The sequence below is a fragment of the Saccostrea cucullata genome, unplaced genomic scaffold (assembly GCF_032062105.1).
Source record: "Saccostrea cucullata isolate Sc308-1 unplaced genomic scaffold, CSIRO_AGI_Scuc_v1 ctg1702, whole genome shotgun sequence".
Classification (NCBI taxonomy): Eukaryota; Metazoa; Mollusca; class Bivalvia; order Ostreida; family Ostreidae; genus Saccostrea; species Saccostrea cuccullata.
The window spans coordinates 6,169-31,795 of record NW_026939103.1 but is presented as its reverse complement, the minus strand read 5'-3'; the positions used below and the strand labels follow the sequence as shown (position 1 = coordinate 31,795).

The window sequence follows — 25,627 nt, the reverse complement described above, 5'->3', positions numbered from 1 at the left end:
TTCACTGTTAACAACCATCGCATGTTTCGTCTATTTTTTAAAAGCGTTTTAAGGTCAGGGTCATCATTATAAAGGTGCCTTTACAACTCGTCCCCAGAGAAAAACGGTGGAAACAATGAAACTTTTTTTTGTGTGTTGTACGTCATCAAAACGTGGTGTAATGAGCCTCCTTAAGCGTTACCGAAAAATGGAGATTTGACCCATTTATGTTAAAAATTCATTTTTATGGCTCAAATAAACCCATTTTCCACTAAATATGCTTACATTTGTAACTGTCAACTCTGAAAAAGATTGTCAAATGATAAGTCGTTCAGTAAAATTAAATAATAAAATGTTTTGAGGATGACAATACTGAGAACATTATAATTATTTTAGAAAAATATAACTCTTCCATGAATATATTGAATATCTCAGAGCATTGGTATTCCACGCCTCGTACGCCCTCTTTCTTTCTTTTTTTTTTTTAAATGCTGAAAAACGAATGTGCACGTTTGCTTCTTTTATCTTTGATATTCTTTAAACAGAGTATCCTAAGTAAAAAAGGCAATAAAATAGTTTTACAGATATTAAGTAAATTTTTGAATATGTAAACAAAAAATGTCAATGAACAGCAGTATAGTACATGATGTAAAACATAGTACAACAGATGTTAAAATAAATGTGATTTATAACTTGTAAGGAGAAAATGCCAATTTTTAAGGTTAAGGTAAATAAATGAGTGTACATATCTTACAATTCTTTATTCCTGTTTCTTAAACTAACTGCGGTGTTTATTCGTCATGCTATAAACCTGACGTATATTTTTAAAAGTGTCGGTAGACACTGAAAGATGCTCTTTGGAATAAATCCAGTTCGTATTTTAAAAAAAAATAGAAACTATTTTTTCCCGCACTTGCGCGAGGTATCATCTAGTAAATACTTATTGTAAGGTCATTATTTTACACACTGAAATTTATTCAGATATTTTCGTTTACACAAAAATCAGTCGACGGTGGATGGTTACTCCACCATGGTACCTGATCTTCTGATGTTTTTGGAGGTCAGTATGGTTTGTATTGTTTGAATATGTTTTGAACTGAAATGCTCTTCCGTATCCATCTTAATCTTTATTTAAAAAAATAAAATCAATGAAGACAGGTTACTGCAGACACTTGACGGTTTAAAATTTCTTATCATACATCCAGTTATGCGTCTGCTTTTAAGCCTACGAAACTTTGATATCATACATGGACAAATTGAGGTTTTAAATATTACTGATATGAAAAAGTGAAAACATTCGGGACATTTTACTGCTAAGATAAAAAAAAAATTCTTGTGGACTTTACTTTCTGGTTATTTCCAAGAAATTCTGAGATTCTCCGTTTGAGCCATTCTAATTTACGTGAACAGATAGCCAGGAAAACTTTCAGAGCAGTGAAGGTAATCTCTTAATCTTACTCATCTTACGAGATTCTTACTCATCTTACTCTCGTTAACTTTTTATTTTAAATTGTCGTTGCACGTTTTGATTAATGATCGATTCTGCTTCATAGTAAAAGTATTTTTCAATATATACATTGTATAACATTTTTCCTACAATACTGTTAACAATATACAATTAAAGTACTGGGTATACATGTATCATTGAGGGAGTTAGCAAGATTCCAGTTCCCCAATTGAGACGAAGCTCGCCGAGGGAAATAGTCCTGGTCTAGGGGAACTGGAATCTTGCTAACTCCCTCAATGATATACTTTTTAACTGTTATATTATACCGATACAAATAGAGGATTACGAATTAGCTTCAAGACTAAAAGCACGGGTAATTAATTTTATTAACTTATTAGATAAACACAAAAGTAATATATAGATGGTTACGGATAACCGGGGAATTAGCTTCCGAAGCAAGAATTAGCTCATTTAACTAAAGCACGGGGAATTAGTCCATTCACTGAGATTTTTATGGAATTATTCACATTTTACTGCCTTACTTTTATATAGGAATACATTAGTAGAGGTATAATAAATCAGATTGCACAACAGTTTCTGTATGTGTAAAGCGGTTAGGCGAGCATTGCAATATTTTTTATATTCCTTTTTTTAGATTTCTTGATCTTCATCGTTTTCTAAATCTCTTTTTCAAAAGAGAGACTTTTTTCAAATGTGTATATACCCGGTATCTTTCTATTGTCTTTCACTGTTACAGCAAGTCTCTGTCAAACACACACTAACATTTTGTAAGTTGATGACTAAATAGTTCAACAGGAATTTGTAAGAATTTACATGACACGCGGATGGAGTTTTTCTCGGAAAACTTTTTTTGTCATAAATTTTAATAATGCAAACTTAAATTAAATACTTAATTCATAAAATGAATGTGATTTCTTAATATCTGAAGCTGTAGGCATTCTGCACGCCTTGTTCCCCCATCTTCTTAACAACATGACAATAAACTCTGAAAAATCCTTCGAATGTGATAATGCAACGAAGAAGTATGTATACATATTATATAGCCAAAGAGTTGGGATTTCATTTTCCAATCTTGTAATATTTCTTAAAAGAAAGAATGATTCCTTGTTTAAAGTACCCGGTATAAGTTTCTATCATTCCAACTGTTTTTGAAGTGTATAGAAATTGCATATGACATGTACTTGTATTTGTACACGACATGTATTTAATTATCGATAAGTAAGTTTGAATATTTATGCAGCCTTTAGAGTGAAATTCAGAATTACATATTATACATGTCATGCAGTAGTACCGGGAGGGTGTGTTTGAAAAATGTTTTTCAAAATCCTTTCCTTACGGTTTTATGATATGTTTATACAAACCTTAATTAATACATGTACAGTGTACCTGTTAATTAATGTTTCATTTTTCTAGTCAAAATAGATTGAATTGACCCCCTCCTCCTACATGATCGATTTTTTTTCCAGTTTGGATTAGTTTCCTTCTTTTCCTTGTCAAACTTTTGTTCCAACAAATACATGTATCTATTCTTCCTTATTTTTGTCTCAGCTCTCCCTTAATAAACGAAGGGGTGTATTTTTCTGTGTGTATTTACCGTAAATTAATGTTCGCTCGCGTGCTGTTTCATCCAATAATATAAAAGAAAAGAAGATAATTAGAGTGGTTAAAATATAAGAAACAATTTATATAATAAGAGATTTTCAAAGTCCGACCAAAAAAATAACTTAAGAACGAATAATGCAAAATGAAATATAAAATGATTGAATAATATATTTGGTCATCGTAAATTTGTTTATCTCACGCTTGCAGTTCACCGTGTCTTTATATTTACTCAACAAAAAAAGAAACGCATATTGTTTTACTCATCAAAGATTTTTTTTAAAATGTACATGGAACAACTATCTTTTTTATCATTGGATACCTGTGACCTATTTAAAGGACAACATGGGGTTTTAAAACCAGTGTTAAATTATCTCCCTTGATAAACAGTGTTTATGAAAGTAGTGTTTTTCATGATTTCTTCTAAATCGGATGTCTATTTTCGTTGATATTTTGGACTTTCAGTTCAAAACTAAAATTTATAGTATTTTTCTATGCAAAATGAACAAATGAATAAATTGGAACACTAGTAGACACACTATATGTTACACAATTCTCTTATATTATGTATATGTTTTTTGTCCCCCGCTTGTAAAGTGGGGGATATTAATTTGGGTTTGTCCGTCCGTCCGTCCGTCCGTCTTTCTGTCTGTCTGTAACGCTTTCGTTTCCACACGATATCTCGCGAACCCTTTGAGCTTTTGCAATGAAATTTAGCATAGCAACTCCCTATGGACTAAAGAAGACCCCTATTGATTTTGAGGTCAAAAGGTCAAAGGTCAAGGTCATAAATAAGCAAATTCTGTCTGTTAAAACACTTTCGTTTCCACACGATATCTCTAGAACCATTTGAGCTATCGCAATGAAATTTTACATAACAACTCCCTGTGACCTAAAGAACACCCCTATTGATTTTGAGGTCAAAAGGTCAAAGTTCAAGGTCGTAAATTTATACATTCTGTCTGTGTGTAACACTATCATTTCCGGGCGATATTTCAAGAAGATTTTGAGCTTATGCAATGTAATTTTATACCAAAACTCCCTAGGACGTCTCTCGCCCCTCTCAAAGTGCCCCGCCCCGTTTGGTTTATTAGTATTTATAGTATTACATGTCGCTATTTTTAGCGCAGGGGCATGAGGAGAGTTATTGCGTATAAAACAGGTTCTCGGCGGACTTTATGTTCTTATTACATCTATTAGAAGTGTTTAATAAAGGCTAAATAAATCAAACACCATGGATTGTGTAAAATTTTGAGAATACCGAACATGAAAACATGAATATATATATTTATTTCCTATCTAGCTTGTAACACGAGCTTTGATTGGTTACAAAGTCGGTGTATGGAATAAAACCCGGGGTAAATCCCCGTACACCCTTGATTGGACCTGGATAACTAATAGTATGTGACTTCAGTTCTGCATATACTTCACTCCGAGTAAAGCGACTCCGTGGTCTTGTGGTTATGTCTCTCGCTTCAAATGTGAGAGGTCCCGGGATCGAATCTCGGCCGACCCTTTCTTTTTTTTTTTTTTTTTAAATACTTTTTTTTTTACTAAATGATAGTATTCAGCATGTGAAATGAAAAATTTATGAGGTTATAAAATCATCATTACAGTGTGATAAATATTCCATATAAAAAAATCTTCTATACACATAATAAAGAATAAGCAATCAAATCTTTATATGCATATTGACATACATGTATTTTATTTGCTTCAGTATACATGTATACATTTAATAATTCTACAAATTCAGTCAGGGGGAGCCGACTTTTTCCCTAAGCGGGGGACACGAATTCTCTGAATTAGCTTGTTTTTTTTACTTCGTTGAGCGATGTAATCGTTATTAAAAAAATACATTTCTCTGAAATATTTTCAAAATACTTTAGTAACAAATCTTAGAGTTTTGGTCCGAATTCAGCGTAACACACTAGTAGACTACACAATCATACAAGATTCTGTGAATCCGTTTTTTATTTCGATGAAGGTTGTGGCCATTTTTACTTAAAATAGTAATTTCTTTGAAATATTTTCAAAATGCTTTTACAATGTACAACTTGGTCTGATTTCAATGTATACTTTGGCACACAAGTAGACTACACTCTGATACATAATTCTGTATATTGGTGTTTGATTTCGATGAACGATGCAACCATGGTTACTGAAAATAAATATTTCTTAGATATATTTTCCAAATACCTGTAGTTCTCCACCTACAGTTTTGTTCTGATTTCAATGAAACTTGCCAGGAAATGACTAAAATGAAAAAAGAAAAAGTGAGCTAGCTCACATACCCCACGCTCCCCCATAACTTGACGGTGAAACACATTTAATGAAAGGCACAGTGCACTTTAAATACATGTACATAGTATAGATCAAAAAGAGCAATAATTGCAAAAAATCTTCACATCAAAATGTCTTGCATATGAGGACATTTAAATGTGGAATGAAGTTTCTAGATAAATTATGGAATCAAAATTTCTTGAAAATATACAAATCCACACATTAATTTGAAGTGGGGGGAGAGGGGTGAGAAATTTTCTTGAATAATAGGCAAAACTCTTTGGGATAAAATAATGGAATATGTCTTAAATATCAGCATAGGTTGACGAAACTATGTACAACAGTTTAAGAGGAGTGGTGCTAACAAACTGTTCATCTCTATATTCAAAATATGGCAAAAAAGTCTAAGTTGAAAAGTGTGGAAATTCCCGGAAAAATAAAGGAATCGGAATTTCCTGGTAATATGCACATCTACACATTGTGTCCTAAATATCTGCAAAGTTTAACGAAATTCTGTGCAGCCGTTTATGAGGAGTTGCGCTGACAAACTGTTCATCTCTATATTCAAGGTATGGCCAAATGCCTAAGTTAAAGGTGCGGAAATTCCCGGAAAAATAAAAGAATCGGAATTTCCTGGTAATATGCACATCTACACATTGTGTCCTAAATATCTGCAAAATTTGACGAAATTCTGTGCAGCGGTTTATGAGGAGTTGCGCTGACAAATTGTTCATCTCTATATTCAAGGTATGGCCAAATGCCTAAGTTAAAAGTGCGGAAATTCCCGGAAAAAATAATGGAATCGGAATTTCCTGGTAATATGCACATCTACACATTGTGTCCTAAATACCTGCAAAGTTTGACAAAATTCTATGCAGCGGTTTATGAGGAGTTGTGCTGACAAACTGTTCATCTCTGTATTCAAGGTATGGTCAAATGCCTAAGTTAAAAGTGCGGAAATTCCCGAAAAAATAAAGGAATCGGAATTTCCTGGTAATATGCACATCTACACATTGTGTCCTAAATATCTGCAAAGTTTGACGAAATTCTGTGCAGCGGTGTATTAGGAGTTGCGCTGACAAACTGTTCATCTCTATATTCAAGGTATGGCCAAATGCCTAAGTTAAAAGTGCGGAAATTCCCGGAAAAATAAAGGAATCGGAATTTCCTAGTAATATGCACATCTACACATTGTGTCCTAAATATCTGCAAAGTTTGACGAAATTCTGTGCAGCGGTTTATGAGGAGTTGCGCTGACAAACTGTTCATCTCTATATTCAAGGTATGGCCAAATGCCTAAGTTAAAAGTGTGGAAATTCCCGGAAAAAATAATGGAATCGGAATTTCCTGGTAATATGCATATCTTCACATTGTGTTCTTAATACCTGCAAAGTTTGACGAAATTCTGTGCAGCGGTTTATGAGGAGTTGTGCTGACAAACTGTTCATCTCTATATTCAAGGTATGGCCAAATGCCTAAGTTAAAAAGTGCGGAAATTCCCGGAAAAAATAAAGGAATCGGAATTTCCTGGTAATATGCACATCTACACATTGTGTCCTAAATACCTGCAAAGTTTGACGAAATTCTGTGCAGCGGTTTATGAGGAGTTGCGCTGACAAAAAAAGAGGACTGACTGACGGACTGACTGACGGACGGACCAGTCAAAAACATTATACCTCCCGCAACTAGTTGCGTGGGGTATAATGATGAATTTTCAATTTATCGCTGTTGCAAAATTTCAATTTCAAATGCTAACTTTCTTTTCCCTCGATATAAGTATAAACCGATATAGTCTCGTCAGAGACCTCTGGTACTATATATTTATGTCTCCCCTTCCAAGGAAGACATATTGTTTTTGTCGATTTTCTTATTAAGGCCTTTCGTTTCAAACGGAAGACTTTATTGTTTTGTTAGATTTCTTTTTCCCTATTATTATTACTTTTCTTCCAACGTAAACCGATTTTGTACAAGCGATTACTCAGAAACAATTTGACCGATTAATATAAAACTTTCAGATGTAAAAGGTATGGGAGAAAAAATGTCAGATGGGATATTTTCTCCTAGGGGATTTTTTCTCCCATGAATTTGTTCAAATGGGATAAATCCCACGGATATTGACATTCACTGAATTTCTCCTATATATTGTGAAACATGGAATATATTCTATATATTATGTTGAGAAATTTGTCATCGTCATAATTCATTGAATTTCTCCTATACATTGTGAAACATGGAATATATTCTATACATTATGATGAGAAATTTGTCATCGTCATAATGTATGGGATATATTCCATGTTTCACAATGTATGGGAGAAATTCATTGAATGTCAATATCCGTGGGATTTATCCCATTTGAACAAATTCATGGGAGAAAAAATCCCCTAGGAGAAAATATCCCGTCTGACATTTTTTCTCCCATGGGAGAATGGTGGGATAGTTGGTGGGACTGAAAATCCCACCATTCTCCCATGGGATTCTGAGTTTTAGGACTTCATATCTTTAGTAGTAGAGATGTTCTTGAGTCCAACATAAGACCCTGGAATACTGCTAAGAAATCCCACCAAGTGATATAAAAATATTTTGGTTATCATAATTAGAAATGGTAGTAAAAAGTCTAGACTATGTCGTGTCAAGAGTTAAATGTCATACTGTTAAAGGTTTTTTAATTAGGTCAGTTTCGGTCGTTAGATATGGACGATTTTCTGATTTTCAGAGGGTCGGCTCCCCCAAAATGACTTAAGATACTGAGCCAAGATTTTAAGTGAGAGTAAAGGAAGGTTTGCTGAGTTGCAAGCAGGTGTCCAAATCTTTCTAGCGCAAAAGGCGCCGAAGCTCGGTTGGGCCCGAAAACATGTCTCCGAAACATTTCACAAAATTTGACACCTTTTATTTCATATCTTCGTACCTCTTCATAATTTGTTTAAGCATAGGGAAAAAAGTTGTGCAGAATGAAAAGAGCTTTTATGTGATATCATGAAAAAAGGGGCTATTCCCTCAAATTAGGGGCCCAGAGGAGCCAAACGTCGTTCATAATTATCTCTTTAATAATCAATATTTTATATATATTACTGAAGCAAAAATCTTTATCTAAACGATTTGCAACAATATATAAATATACATTAAAGAATTTAGATCCTATGTTTCGTATATATAGGGGTCAGAAGTGGCCAGAAAGCTAAAACTTTGACGCTTAATGTCTCGAAAAGGGGGGCTATTTTGATAAGCAGTTACTGTATTTGAACAAAAGATGGTCAGAATAATGTTCGAAACAATATGCATACTTTAAATTTAGTAAGGGACTTTTAAGGGTGGCCCATAAATATTTCCATTCATCATATTTCACAAGGAAAAAAAATCTCAGAATAGATGTTGAACAAAATGTGTTCTTCAAAATCACAAGTAATTACATTTGATATAAAAAAAGGGGGCTGATCTCTCAAATTAGGGGCTAAGAGGGGTCAAAAGTTTTTCATCTTAAACTCTTTAACGGTAAATATTTTGTATTGTTTTATTCAGTGAGATATTCTCAGTATATAACTCTATATAGACGAATAGTAGATAATTGAAATATTAGTTCACCCGAAAAATATTGACCGTCAATATTTTTTTCTCTAATTACTGGCTAGGAATAATGCATAGGGAATATTCCCACCTTTTCTGTTAAATTCATTATAATTTAATTTTGTTTGTATTCTAGTCTCTCATTGGTTGATTTCCAAAAAGGAACGCAAAATATTTCTCAATAACCTGGTTTGGTATGGGGACACATCCCCTTGACAACCAGCTGAATCATCTGTATCCATGCAATCCCCTCATTTCCAGTCCTTGGGATTCATGAAAATTCGAGATTTAATAAATGTACCTTTAACTTCAAACATTATCTCGATCTTTCCTCGTGTAAACAAACATCATGGCTGCTAGATCTGTGTTTCAGTTATTACCTCCCCTTGTTTCATATCACTTCCGTTACTAGGAATGTATTATTGAGCGGCAAATTTGAACTGCACAATTTTACACCCACAGTTGTTTAATTATTGTAAAATTAAATTATAAGGAATGACTCTAAGCGGATTATAAAAAAGTGTAAACTGGCTCAAACCAGATTATAATCGATTACAACTCCAAAAACAATGTGACGTCACAATAGGCTCGTCGTTGAAGTCAAATATACAAACAGGAAAAAATGGCTAGATTTGCTGACACCTTGGACGCGGAGATAAAGCAAAATTTACTTACGGACAAAGTTTCATTAAAGCTTCTAAGAATAAGATATATAGAGGATATCTATATTGTGTGATTTGATATTGGCTTTATCCAACGAGTTGAAATGGTGTATATATTCGCGAGGCGATTCAAATCACACATTTATAGATGTTTTATTTATCTCATACGGCTTTCGTTTTAACAAAACTTGTAGACTTCCCCTGCGAAACTACATGAATGATTGCTAATTCAAATTGATGACGTAAACTTGATGACGTAGCACCGTTGATGTTTACATTCCTCGAAAGAAAGTAGATCTGTTCAAAATTTAGAATTTTTGCTTTCTGCGTCTTTAAAAACATCATGTGACAAATGCTGGAGCTTTACATCAAACGAACTTCTGACTGAAAGTTGTTAGGAATATGGGGATCGTGAAAATCAACTCTTTTTGCGATGGAAGTACAAAACGTGTTTATATAGGCAAGGCTAGGGGCCTATAGTTGTCTAGATTCATTGCCGATCCATGGTAAATTACACCTACATTACTAGGCAGGCATACGTAGTATAATATAAGAAACATTGTTGAAGATGTCAAAGGAGTCTTATAACGTCAACTTTACTGGTAGACTTTACTTTCTCCGAAAACGATTTAAGGGAGGGGGGGGGGGTAACATCTGTCATCAAGTAGCCAATACAGGTTCCTTGATAAAATAAGACATTTCTTTGACATATACCAGTATTTTTTTGCTTTTAACGATATTATTGCCCTTTATCATTCATTTTATAAGGGCAACAATTTTCACAAATAAAAATTTCAATAAAATTGAATCTTGAAGCGAGGGATCGTGTCAAAACCGGAAGTGCTATTGATAAAGCATCTACCCGTTGATAAAGCATAAGTTTATCCAACGGCCTGTATCACCAACACGTATGACTATAACTTCACAAAATGTAAAGATCCTACAATTTTAACACAGAAAAGTTTTCCAACTATATTTATCCAGAATTTTAATATATAGGAAGATTTTGTATAAAATTTAAAGAACAAACGAACTTAACATATTAGAGGTGTTTATCCGAGCTTACCGGAAAGGTCTGCTCTAATCGTAATCTTAGGAATTTTTTTTTAAACATTTTCATTCTCTATAAACATGGTACGTCTATATTTCAAATATCCCCCCTTTCAGACATAACCTTTTTACTATAGAAATGTTTATTGAAAACTCAACACTTTGTTAAATAGTAGTAAGTAGTAAGCAAGTGTACAAAAAATGTATTGAAAGGCATTGGAGTAGGAACTGATTCCCCCTCCCGAATCATAAATTTGTGGGTTTTTTCGCTTGACAAGTTCTTTTCAGATAAGTTTAACCCCCCCCCCCACACACATACATACACGCACACAAAAACTTTCAAATTCAATTCTATGTCACTGCTACGTACGTCAGCAATTTTAGTGAATGAATAATATGGAGATAACGAACAGTATTCAATATCAAATGTCTATAAACAATACAAAATATTATGAAGAGAGCAAACACGGACCTCCAAAACATCAGATGGGGATCAGATGCCATCTCCTGTGACCGGTCACGGCCGCCGTGTGCTCTTTGTCATGATCGGGGAAATCCGTCGTCAATTCAGTGTATAGATAATGAACTACATGCAACAATTAGTATGAAAAACGTCAGTCAGCATTTGACTCAATGATAAATTGTATTTGCTGATAAAGTCATTGTATCGACCATAGAACTTACGAAATGATGACTTTAAACGAGACTAATGATATTCTTGTTGCATCAGCTTGTTTGTTAATAAAAAAAGAGGCTTAACATGACTAAATCAACTTATTTTTGATAATCGGGGATCTAAGTGTTTAAAATATATTACTTATGACAAAATTTGTGTATTTAAAGTGATTTAATCTGAAATAATATATTCCGTTTAAGTTTTCCGTTCCGCGTTTTAGCAACACCCGTAGCTTAAGTACCCTTTAATATTTGAACTTCAAACTTGTAACCCGCCGAAATATGGCTGAAATATTCCCGACTCGGCGTTAAAAAACAATAATCAATCAATAATCAATCAATCAAACTTGTAACAGAGAAAGAATACATTAAGTACAAGATGCACTGCACTAAATCTTTGACATTGACCCCTGTCTTTGTTCAGGCTAGGGACAAATAGAGAAAAAAAAAATGATTTGATCATAACTTGAGAATCTTTGATATTTAGACTTCAAACTTGGAACATGCAGAGGACACATAGAGGACAGGTAAATGTCAGCAAAATTTATGACCTTGATCCAATCATTTAAAAGTCAAAGTCAAACTTTTACATAAAAATTTAGTAAAGACCATAGATTGATTTATTGATTGTACGTTGTTTAACGTCCCTCTCGAGAATTTTTCACTCATATGGAGGCGGTGGAGGGCTACAAATTTTGTCCTGTAATTTTTGTCCTATCCAAAGATCAAAATTTGAAACCCTCCATCGGTGAATGGTGGCATCTCCATATGAGTGAGACCTCTCTCTCGAGATGTTCAACAACAACAAACCCCAGGATACCTACATATAAGTTTCAGCTATTCTTCCCCTGTGGTTCTTAATTGTCTCCCCTAGGAAAGGAGCCTGGCCCTTCCCTTTCACAATATTAACTCCCTTTAACCCAAGGATGCTTTGTACAAACTTTGTTTTAAACTAGTCCAGTGGTTCCAATGTTAAAAGTTTACAGAGGGACGGACAGACGGTTAGATTGTTAAAAGGTGATCAGAAAAGCTAATTTAAGGTGAGCCAAACCACCATTAATAAACATTTTCATTTAACACCAATGATAACCACAGAAAAGAATGCAACTTATGTAAAACTTTGATTCCTCATTGTGGCCACACCATTACCTTGGGTTATGAGAACAAACCTAAATTTAAACCACCTGGGGATGCTTCAATTATTTCTATTTAAAAGATCTCCAGAAATTTTTATAAGATCGTTTAGTATATACATTTGAATTCCTATTTCCATGTTAAAATTGATCCTTCATTGTGTCCCCACCTTACCCCCCGGAGATCCGATTTGAACAATCTTGAATCTACATTATATCCGAGGATGCTTCCAAAATTTACTGTTCTTGAGGAGATTTTTCTAAATATATTTTTTAAAACCTTTGTAAAACTCTGATCGTCCATTGTGATCCTACTCGACCCCGGTGTCATGATTTGAACGAACTGGAATCCTCCCACCTGAGAAAGATTCAACATGAGTTTCATCTCTCCTGGTTCAGTGGTTCTTGAGAAGAACATCTTTAAAGATTTTTCCTTTACATTCCTATGTAAAATTCCGATTGTCCATTGTTGCCTCACCCAACCGACCGCCGGTGGTCGAGATTTGCACAAACTACAATGTAGAATCTACACCACCTGAGGATGATTCCACATAAGATAAAAGTAAATTAAATTTATGAAATGAGATATGATTTTTAGCTCTACTGGTCAGAGACCAGAAGAGCTTATGCGATAGTAATGCGTCCGGCGTCCGTCCGTCTGTCTAGCTGTCCGTCTGTCTGTAAACAATTTTTCAAAATGCTACTCCTCCTACAGTTTTAATCCGATTTCAATATAACTTGGCACACAAATAGATTACACTAACATACATAATTCTGTGCATCGGTTTTTGATTTCGATGAACGTTGTTGCCATGATTAATAAAAATAGAAATTTCTGTGAAATGTTTTCAAAATGCCACTCCTTCTACAGTTTAAGTCCAATGTCAATATAACTTGGCACACAAGTAGACTATACTAAGAAACATATTTCTGTGCATCGGTTTTTTATTTCAATGAACGGTGTTGCCATGGTTACTAAAAATAGAAATTTCTGTGAAATGCTTTCAAAATGCTACTCCTCCTACAGTTTAAGTCCGATTTCAGTATGACTTGGCACACATGTAGACTACGCTAAGATACATAATTCTGTGCATTGATTTTTGATTTCAATGAACGGTGTTACCGCGGTTACTAAAAATAAAAATTTCTGTAAAATTCTTTCAAAATGCTACTCCTCCTACAGTTTTGGTCCGATTTCAGTATAACCTGCCATACAAGAAGACTACATTAAGGTACATAATTGAAGAGTTTAAGAGGGCATATTGCCCGAAATGAAATATTGATTATATGAAGAAAACTTATAAGATATAACATTTCAATGTCTTCAACTTTAGCTCAAAAATCAGCTGTTTAAAGTGACCACCCCTTTGAAAGTTTTTTAGACTCGTCCATTTACAGGTGAATGACACACCTGAGTGACCACTAAACAATGCTTTCAAATTTGCAATTGTGATTTATAACAACACAATATTACTTATTTCAATCCTTTCATAATTTTAATACTGGTATATCATTTTTTCCAGGACATTTCTGTGCAGCTCTCTGTCTCACAGGGTCTCTTCACTCTGAAATATATTAGAATTATAATTATATATCAGTGTAACTCAGTAAAAGAAAAATGCATGAATTAAAGTCAAAATAATTTTTTTTCTTTTTCTTTGTATTATAAAAAATCTGATTATGGGTGGGTTGTGGAGGGATTGCAAAGTTATATCTTATGAGTTTTCTTCATATAATCAATTTCATTTCGGGCAATATGCCCTCAAAAATCTTTCAATTATATTTCAGAAAACATCATAAGATATAACATTGCAGGTTCAAAGCTCAAACTAACCTAAAGTCAAAACTGCTTTGGAAAATCAATCTGATTTATCTAAGCATGTAGACCTACAATAAAATTTATAAAAGGTTTCTGCATGTGACCAGTCTGCCATTTCTAATACCTCATTTACAGATGTACCTTTTTTAAAGGCCTTACTGGTTGATGTACTACGAGCTGAATGAGGCTTAAATTTAGCAGTATCAATACCTGCCATGGCCATAACATCCCTTATCCAATTTGAAACTGTATTAGCTGTTAAACCTTTATGTGGCTTAATAACCGACCGTACTATTTGATCACCTGAATGCTCATTAAGAGTCCTAAACGTCTTTGTTTTGTGTAAATACTCAAGTAAACATTCAACTACACACAGTTTTTTATGATCTGGAAAACGTGCATAAAACACTTCTTTTGAACGGCAATCTCTTTGCGTCTTTGACAACCCTGACAAAAGAAATTTAACACCTGGTGGTATAACTTGCATGAAACCCTTATCTAATCTTGCTATTTCTGAAACTCTTTTGGGGGCAGCAATAGCTAAAAGCATAGCCAACTTTTTTGACAAAAGTTTTAGAGAGAGTTCTTCATTACTTGGGAGAGAAATAAAATAATTCAAAACCTCATCTACATCCCATGTCTCTTTATATCTTGGTAAAGGGGGATTTCCTCTTAAAATACCTCTCATTAGAAGTTTTACCATGGAATGCTGACCAATGGGCAAATTATTGACATGAGGCATCACAAAGGAAAGAGCAGATTTGTGAACATTGATTGTTCTTTATTGAAACCCCTCATAATACAAATAGCTTAAAAAATCTAATACAAAGCTTATAGGGGATGAAAATGGATCAACCTCCCTTCTGACACACCAGCTAACCCACTTTTTCCAGGCTGAATTGTAAGATGTTGTGCCCTTTCCCCATGAGTTACAGATGAGATCTTCAGTCTCTTGCGATAAGTGCATTGTTTGCATGGATCTCCTGAGACAACCCATCCGACTAACTGGAGTGAGTTGTTTATCACTAGTGGGTGAGGTATACTTATGTGCCAAGTCATATTGAAATCGGACTTAAACTGTAGGAGGAGTAGCATCGGTTTTTGATTTCGATGAACGGTGTTTTCCTAACAAGTTTTTAATGAATCTGTCAGTTTCTTTTGATTTTAATCTTTTTGTGTTTGGTGTTTTTACAGTTCTTTGTTATTTCTTGTGGAGTAGCTTTGGTAATGCCATTGTTAGCATACTTCTCAATGTATTTCGTTATTTTCTTTGGTAATTTCTCACTTCCCTTCATCTTCAAAACCTGTGAAGGATTGAATACAATGTATATCTGAATCTGACTCGGAATCATTTGAACTACTAGTACATCTGAACTTGATTCTTCTGAATCACTATCGCTCTCCTCACACTTTCTCTTTCTACTTTCACTTTTGGATGCATTAACTCGTTCGTTTCTCCATTCTCTTTCCGAACCCTCATCAGAGTGAGGTTCTTCATTAGTGCCCTGAATCGGCGTACCAGCATTGTTAGTGCCCCGTATCGGCGTATATCTTGTGCCCCTTATTGGCGTGTTTTTGTCTTTATTGCCCTGAAATGGCGTTTGCTCATAATCACTTTCTGCATCGTCGGAAATATGCTCGTAACCTGCAGTCTATCTGAAGACGGTGTTCTTCTCCCTAAGGCATCTGGGGAGAAAAGCTGACTTTGCGCAATTCTAAACGTCCGCAATGCCTATAAAACATGCGAAACGTGGAGCGATAAACTTACGTCCACTCACTTGTAGAGCTAAAATTCAAAGCATTGTTTAGTGGTCACTCAGGTGTGTCATTCACCTGTAAATGGACGAGTCTAAAAAACTTTCATAGGGGTGGTCACTTTAAACAGCTGATTTTTGAGCTAAATTTGAAGGCATTGCAATGATATATTTTATGATGTTTTCTGAAATATAATTCTAAGCATCGGTTTTTGATTTCAATGAACGGTGATGCCGTAGTTACTAAAAATAGAAATTTCTGTGAAATTCTTTCAAAATGCTACTCCTCCTACAGGTTTGGTCCGATTTCAGTATAACCTGGCACACAAGAAGACTACATTAAGATACATAATTCTATGCATCGGTTTTTGATTTCGATGAACGGAGTTGCCGTGGTTACTAAAAATAGAATTTTTTGTGAAATTCTTTCAAAATGCTACTCCTCCTACAGTTTTAATTTGCTCCGATTTCAATATAACTTGGCACACAAGTAGACTATACTAAGATACATAATTCTGTGCATCGGTTTTTATTTTGATGAGCGGCAAGGATCATTTTCCTATTTATAGCTGTTTTAAAGTTTTAATTGTTACTTTATTCTCTTCCTTTGTTTTAAGTATTAACCAGTTGAGCTACAGTCTCGACAGAGACTCCTGGTTACTTATGTATTGGAACAAACTCTCTTTAAAGTACAAATGAATTGTAAGTTAAAAATATACCTATGTACAATATTAAAATGATAAATTAAAACTCGCTTATATCGGAGTTACAGGGACCTGTGAAATTACTGTGAAATTTTAAAGATTAATACATGTACATGTATGCTGTTCAGAGCTGAAAAAAATAATAAAACGAGAAGTGTAGAAATACATGAGATAATTATGTTAATTACATTCTGTTAAAAGTTCCACAGATTTTGAACTTGAATAACCTCACTAGTCATTAGTTAAAACGACCTAAAACTCTTTTTCATCTGTTCTTTGAACTTGTCTCATTTTCAAGCGAACTTTCGATAAATGTGAAATTGACAAGGAAAAAAAAAACTAAAATCATAAGCCGGGAGGTCCTTCACCCTTTGGATTCAAGTAAATAAACGGCTGCAGTACGTATAAATAAGACCACGTTATATTTCAATCCTTGATAAATCCAAGAACAAGCCAATTCAGAGAATTCGTGTCCCCCGCTTAGGGAAAAAGTCGGATCCCCTGACTGTAGTTGTAGAATTATTAAATGTATACATGTATGTCGCTATGCAAATAAAGATTTGGTTGCTTATTCTTTATTATGTGTATAGAAGATTCTTTTTATATGGAATATTTATCACACTGTAATAATGATTTCATGATCGAGTTTGTACAAGCCAGACCTCGTAAATTTTTCATTTCACATGCTGAATACTATCATTTAGTAAACAAGCTAATTCAGAGAATTCGTGTCCTCCGCTTAGGGAAAAAGTCGGACCCCCCTGACTGAATTTGTAGAATATTAAATGTATATATGTATACTGAAGCAAATAAAATACATGTATGTCAATATGCATATAAAGATTTGATTGCTTATTCTTTATTATGTGTATAGAAGATTCTTTTTATATGGAATATTTATCACACTGTAATGATGATTTTGTAACCTCATAAATTTTTCATTTCACATGCTAAAAACTATCATTTAGTAAAAAAAGAAGAAAAGTATTTAAAAAAGAAAAGAAGGATCGTCCGAGATTCGATCCCGGAACCTTTCGCATGCGAAGCGAGAGTCATACCACTAGACCACGGAATCGCTTCACGTGGAGCCAAGTATATGCAGAAGTGAAGTCACATACATGTATATATTCATGTTCGGTATTGTCAAAATTTTACACAATCCATGGTGTTTGATTTATTTAGCCTTTATTAAACAGTTCTAATAGATTTACATGTAATAAGAACATAGAGTCCGCCGAGAACCTGTTTTATAAGCAATAACTCTCCTCATGCCGGCCCCTGTTCTAAAAATAGCGACATGTAATACTATAAGTACTGATAAAACAAACGGGGCGGGGCACTTTGAGATGGATGAGAGAGGTCCTAGGGAGTTTTGGTATAAAATTACATTGCATAAGCTCAAAATCTTCTTGAAATATCGCCCGGAAATGATTGTTACAAACAGACAGAATGTATAAATTTACGACCTTGAACTTTGACCTTTTGACCTCAAAATCAATAGGGGTCTTCCTCAGACAGAATTTGCTTTTTTATGACCTTGACCTTTGACTTTTTGACCTCAAAATCAATAGGGTTTTTCTTTAGTCCATAGGGAGTTGCTATGCGAAATTTCATTGCAAAAACTCAAAGGGTTCTCGAGATATCGTGTGGAAATGAAAACGTTACAGACAGACAGAAAGACGGACGGACAAACCCAAATTAATATCCCCCAATTTTCAAGCTGGGAAAAAAACAAGAGGCCCATGGGCCACATAGCTCACCTGAGAAGCTTTGACCATTCTGTTCTTTACCAGATTTCCCCCTTGTAATACATTATGTATCCCCACCCTACCCCACTGATCATAATTAAGACATTTTGAAATCAACTACCCCAGGATCCTTCCATGTGCAAATAAGTTTCAGCTTTTCTGGCCCAGTGGTTCTTGAGAAGAAGATTTTCAAAGAATTTTCCTATATATTTTTATGTAAAACTTTGATCCCCCTTTGTGGCTCCACCCTTCCCCTGGGGGTCATGATTTAAACAATTTAAAATCTACATTACCCAAGAATGCTTCCACATAAGTTTCAACTTTTCTGGCCCGGTGGTTCTTGAGAAGAAGATTTTCAAAGATTTTTCCAATATATTTCTATGTAAAACTTTGAATATCAATTCTGGCCCCACCCTTCCCCCGGGGGTCATGATTTAATTTAGAATCTACACTATACCAGGATGCTTCCACTTAAGTTTCAGCTTTTCTGGCCCAGTGGTTCTTGAGAAGAAGATTTTCAAAGAATTTTCCTATATATTTCTATGTAAAACTTTGATTCCCTATTGTGGCCCCGCCCTTCCCCCGGGGGTCATGATTTGAACAATTTAATATCTACACTGCCCTATGATGCTTTCACATAAGTTTCAGCTTTTCTGGCCCAGTAGTTCTTGAGAAGAAGATTTTCAAAGATTTTTCCTATATATTTCTATGTAAAACTTTGATTCCCCATTGTGGCCCCGCCCTTCCCCCGGGGGTCATGATTTGAATAATTTAATATCTACACTACCCTAGGATGCTTTCACATAAGTTTCAGTTTTTCTGGCCCAGGGTTCTTGAGAAGAAGATTTTTTAATGACCCCACCCTATTTTGGTCTTTTCTTGATTATCTCCCCTTGCGAGGGGATATGTCCCTTCATTTTAACAATTTAAAATCCCCTTCACCCAAGGATGCTTTGTACTAAGTTTGGTCAAAATTGGCACAGTGGTTCTTGAGAAGAAGTCGAAAATGTGAAAAGTTTACAGACGGACAGACAGACGGACGGACAAAATGTGATCAGAAAAGCTCACTTGAGCCTTCGGCTCAGGTGAGCTAAAAAAGTATTTCGAAAAATAAAGAAAATGGATCATCCGGGATTCAAACCCCGGACCTCTCACATGTGAAGCGAGAGACATACCACTAGACCACGGAACTACTTTCCACTGGCGAAAATTATATGCAAAGATGAAGTCACTTACATGGCATGTACAGTGTATTTATATATTCACGTTTGATATTGTCAAAATTTTACACAATGCATGGTGTCTAATTTAACCTTTATTAAACAGATCTAATGTAATAAGAATATAAAGTCCGCCGAGAACCTGTTTCATACGTAATAACTCTTCTCATGCCCCTGTGCTAAAAATAGCGACATGTAATGCAATAAATACTAACCAGAAGTCTCTGTCGAGACTGAAGCTCTACTGGTTTGTACTTATAGCAAAGGAAGAGAAAAGTACTTAAGCAATTGGGAATTGAAACTTTACAACAGCAATAAATAGAATAATGATCCTTGATAAAGTCTCTTTATGTTCTTAGTGTAGTCTACTTGTGTGCCAAGTTATATTGAAACCAGACCAAAACTGTAGGAGGAGTAGCATTTCGAAACAATTTTACAAAAATTTCTATTTTTAGTAACCACGGCAACACCGTTCATGGAAATCAAAAACCGATGAAGCTAATTATGTATCTTAGTGCAGTCTACTTGTGTGCCAAGTTATATTGAAATCAGACCAAAACTGTAGGAGGAGTAGCATTTTGAAACAATTTTACAGAAATTTCTATTTTTAGTAACCACGACAACACCTTTCAAGGAAATCAAAAACCGATACATCTAATTATGTATCTTGGTGCAGTCTACTTATGTGCCAAGTTATACTGAAATCAAACCAAAACTGTAGGAGGAGTAGCATTTTGAAACCATTTTAATGAAATTTCTATTTTTAGTAACCATGACAACAGCGTTCATGGAAATTAATAAAGTGCCCCGCCACAGCATGATACGCCCGTCAAATATTGTTCAATAATCATAAATTGGTTAGGATGCAAGAAAATCAGGTAGCCTTGATTAACAGATTGACACAGATTTCAATTATCTATTTTCCATTTCTTATTATACATCTCTAAGAGACTTACAGTGTAGGGATTGATTATAACAAATAATACTAGTGAGACATGACTGTAATTTGTCGCAAATATATAAAAATTGAAATATAATGTGTTTTTTTTTAATTAACACAGGTATAATTAGTTTTAATCATATTGTACAATACCAATTTAGTTTTAATCATACACTAAAACATCAATTTGTTTTAATTAATTACACCAATTGAAAGATCTTTATCTGGACTAGCCATCAAGAACTCTTAATTAACACAACAACTATGAGGCCATTTCTTTTTGCCCAACTCCCAAGAGATAAATTAAGATAGCATCTGCACCAGATCTAGAGATGCTCTTAGCTCCTGACAATAAACTCATTAATTTCTCTCTAATTTGACATGCAAATCTCTGCTATCAAAATTCTTCTTGACCAGTGCTTGATGATTAAGCCCATTGGACAAACTGAATTCCTCTCAAAGCATAAACATTTGTTACAGATAACTGTAAAGTATATAATGAAAAAAAAAGTTTTTACTTAATTTAACGTTTTTTAATAAGGATACAACTATATTTTTACATTTTTTAGGATTATGAAATTTAGAATTTAAAAGACATAGTTTTTAAAAAAAATCATTTTAATTATAGGTCACAGTGACCTTGAAATAGGCCGTGACACACCTTTTACTTTTCATGTATACTTTTGCCAAGTTTGAAAGCTCTAGGTCTAATAGTTTTCTGGTTATGAGCCGGACAGGATTTTTCCATATTTTGCTATAGCATCTTTGCTGCAAATATATAAAAATTGAAATATAATTTTTCTTTTTTTAAATGAACACATATATAATTAGTTTTAATCATATTATACAATACTAATTTAGTTTTAATCATACACTAAAACATCAATTTGTTTTAATTTCATTACACCTATTGAAAGATCTTTATCTGGACTAGCCATCATGAACTCTTAATTAGCAAAAGCAACTATGAGGCCATTTCTTTTTGCCCAACTCCCAAGAGATAAATTAAGATAGCATCTGCACCAGATCTAGAGATGCTCTTAGCTCCTGACAATAAACTCATTAATTTCTCTCTAATTTGACATGCAAATTTCTGCTATCAAAATTCTTCTTGACCAGTGCTTGATAATTAAGCCCATGGGACAAACTGAATTCCTCTCAAAGCATAAACATTTGTTACAGATTGCTGTAAAGTATATAATGAAAAAACAACTTTTTACATAATTTAATGTTTTTTAATAAACATATAACTATATTTTTACATTTTTTAGGATTATGAAATTTAGAATTTAAAAGACTTAGTTTTTTAAAAAATTCAATGTAATTAAAGGTCACAGTGACCTTGAAATAGGCCCCGACACATCTTCTACTTTAGATGTATACTTTTGTCAAGTTTGAAAGCTCTAGGTCTAATAGTTTTCTAGTTATGAGCCGGACAGGATTTTTCCATATTTGGCTATAGCATCTTTATTAAAGGTCAGAGCGACCTACTTTATGTGAGCAACACACCGTCTACCCAAGAAGTATAAGTTGACAAAGTTTGATTATCCTAGGCCTAATAGTATTCAAGTTATGAGCCGGACAGGAATGGACAGACTGACAGACGGACGGACACGAAGCCTATAACATAATACGTCCTGTCTTAAGACGGGCGTATAAAAACCGATACACAGAATTATGTATCTTAGTGTAATCGACTTGTGTGCCAAGTTATATTGAAATCAGACCAAAACTGTAGGAGGAGTAGCATTTGAAATTTCTATTTTTAGTTACCACGGCAACACCTTTTATCGAAATTAAAAACCGATATAAAGAATTATGTATCTTAGTGTAGTCTACTTGTGTGCCAAGTTATATTGAAATCAGACCAAAACTGTAGGAGAAGTAGCATTTTGAATGAATTTTACAGAAATTTCTATTTTTAGTAACCACGACAACACCGTTTATCGAAATCAAAAATCGATACACAGAATTATGTATCTTAGTGTAGTTTACTTGTGTGCCAAGTTATTCTGAAATCAGAGCAAAACTGTAGGAGGAGTAGGAGCATTTTGAAAGAATTTCACAGCAATTTCTATTTTTAGTAACCACGGCAACATCGTTTTTCGAAATCAAAAACCGATACACAGAATTATGTATCTTAGTGTAATCTACTTGTTTGCCAAGTTATATTGAAATCAGACCAAAACTGTAGGAGGAGTAGCATTTTAAAAGAAATTTCACAGAAATTTCTATTTTTAGTTACCACGGCAACACCGTTTATCGAAACCAAAAACCGATACACAGAATTATGTATCTTAGTGTAGTCTACTTGTGTGTCAAATTATATTGAAATCAGACCAAAACTGTAGGAGAAGTAGCATTTTGAAAGAATTTCACAGAAATTTCTATTTTTAGTTACCACGGCAACACCGTTTATCGAAATCAAAAACCGATACACAGAATTATGTATCTTAGTATAATCTACTTGTGTGCCAAGTAATATTGAAATCAGAGCAAAACTGTAGGAGGAGTAGCATTTTGAAAAATTGTTTACAGACAGACGGACAGACAGACGGACGGACGACGGACGCATTACTATCGCATAAGCTCTTCTGGTCTCTGACCAGTAGAGCTAATAAAACAAACAAGGCGGGACACTTTGAGAGGGGTGAGAGAGGTATTAGGGACTTTTGGTATAAAATTACATTGCAATAGCTCAAATTCCTCTTGAAATATCGACGGGAAGGATAGTGTTACACATAGACATAATGTATAAATTTACGACCTTGAACTTTGACCTTTTGACCTCAAATTAAATGGGTCTTTTTTGGGCCACAGGGAGTTGTTATGTAAAATTTCATTGCAAAAGCTAAAAGGGTTCTCAAGATATCGCGCGGAAACGAAAGTGTTTAAAACAGACAGAATTTGCGAATTTATGACCTTGACCTTGACCTCAAAATCAAAAGAGTTCTTCTTTAGTTTATAGGGAGTTGATATACAAAATTTCATTGCGGAAGCTCATAGGGTTCTCGAGATATCGTGTGAAAACGAAAGCGTTACAGACAGACAGAAATACGGACGGACGGACAGCTAGACGGGCGGACAGACAGACCCAAATTAATATCCCCCACTTTTCAAACGGGAGACAACAATTCTTCCGGTAACAATGATTTTGATTTCATAGTTAAGGTGATACCAGATACATGTATAAACTTGAAAAAGTTGAAAAGGCATTATTTTTGCGTCATTTAAATTATAATTTATTTACCTAGATTTTTTTATACTTTGCAAATGAGATTGTAAATTTGCAACTTTGACATTCAAACGACTTATTGATTTTGAAAGAAACTAAAGCAAAATTATATTTAAGTCTAATTCCACGTGTTCAATAATTCAAGATTTTCTGTATAGTCTATTATAAGGTTGTTTTAATTTCATGGTCACTAATTTTTTTTTTTTTCATTATTTATTTGTAATTTTAAAATTTATCCCAAAAACAAATTTGGTGAACAATATTTAATATTGTACAAAACTAGATTTAAACGACTGTAGTTGGTGACCTGTCTGGCATTTTATTTAAATGGGGAGTTGCTGTCTTAGGGTTTGGAATTGAATCTTTAATGATATGTCGATATTAACGATGGCCTAATGTTAGCGAAATATTATGTGATCGCGCACATAATGAAATTACAACTATCGCAGTGTTTCCCTTTTACAATATCTTCCTTTGTTTCACTTTCAGATGAAAGTTTGCCAATACTTTACCAGATTGAAAGGACGAAAACCTTTGTTGGTAGTTTGTGTGTTTATCTGTGTGGTCCTTATCAACAAAATATTGAATAGGTTTGTCTACTGCAATGAGGGAAAGAAAGTGAAGTCATACCGTTTGGTTCAGGCATACGTGGACAATGGGTTATTTCAATTCAAATCAACACAACCCTTATGCCAAGACCCACAGAAAACACCACTAAATTTACTTGTTATGATTTCTAGCAGACCTACACATTTTGATAGAAGAACAGCTTTAAGAGAGTCCTGGATTTCCCTGTTGAGTTCTGATAAAAGAATACGCCATTTTTTTATTATAGGGCGAAGTAAAACAGCGTTTTATAATGAGATTGCAAATACAGAAGGGAACATATTTAATGATATAATTCAAATGGATATGGAAGACACAGATGAAAATGAAACCAACAAATCTATAGCAATGTTGGGTTGGGTACATAAGAATTGTGCAAAGGTTCAATACGTATTGAAAATCAATGATGATGTCTTCCTCAATATCCATCTCTTAATTAAAGACCTTCAGCATACGCATAAAAAAAATGCAGTTATTGGTTGCAGAGTGGATGATTCAAAAACTATTCTGAACTCTGTATTTAGACTTGTATCTTTTGCACAATTTGATCGCAGCAAACAGCCTGTCTATGTCAAGAGTTCAGCTTATCTTATCACTGGGGACATAATCTCAAAAATGTACATGGCAACACATCATGTTTCAAATATTACTACCGAGGATAAATATATAACGGGGTTGTGTAGGGAATATATAAAGGCTGAGGCTGTCGGACATCCGGGTTTTAGCTGCGGGTACCGTGATAAAGGACCGTGTGGTTCAAATTTCCGGTACGCTATAACCGGAAATCATTATTACCCGGATGAACTTGTCCGGATGTGGAAAGAACTAAACAACAGATGGTCAGACTGTCGCTTGATTGATAACTACTGGGTTTCATATGCTTTTGATGTAGTGAATTAATACTTATTTAACCTATTCAACTCATATTTTTAAAATGACAAAGATGATTCGTACCAAGTGACCAACTTTGCCAAACACTAAAAATGCTAGGGACACCAACAAATGGAGAAACCCCAAAGAATTTTACTATCAAAGCAATATTTGTAACATTCCTGTTTGTCGTATGACATAAAAAATATATCGTTTATATCCTGTATTCTAATAAAATAAGTAACCAATGAAAAACCTGTTGAATTTATTGCATTGTGGGGAAATATAATTCTCAGTAAAGTTTCCATTTAGTGTTTT

General features: G+C 34.2%; 1 protein-coding gene across 1 annotated transcript; it reads left to right on the top strand.

Moving 5' to 3' along the window:
• The first annotated feature begins 1,304 nt into the window (after positions 1-1,304).
• Positions 1,305-25,627, top strand: LOC134252233 (beta-1,3-galactosyltransferase 5-like). Its single transcript, XM_062734657.1, has 2 exons — positions 1,305-1,419; positions 24,323-25,627. The coding sequence occupies exon 2, from the start codon at positions 24,323-24,325 to the stop codon at positions 25,337-25,339; it is 1,017 nt and encodes a 338-aa protein (XP_062590641.1). The 5' UTR covers positions 1,305-1,419; the 3' UTR covers positions 25,340-25,627.

What these genes read in the sequence shown, in the direction of transcription:
- LOC134252233 (XM_062734657.1), top strand. Translation starts at nt 24,323, where the DNA reads ATGAAAGTTTGCCAATACTTTACCAGATTGAAAGGACGAAAACCTTTG.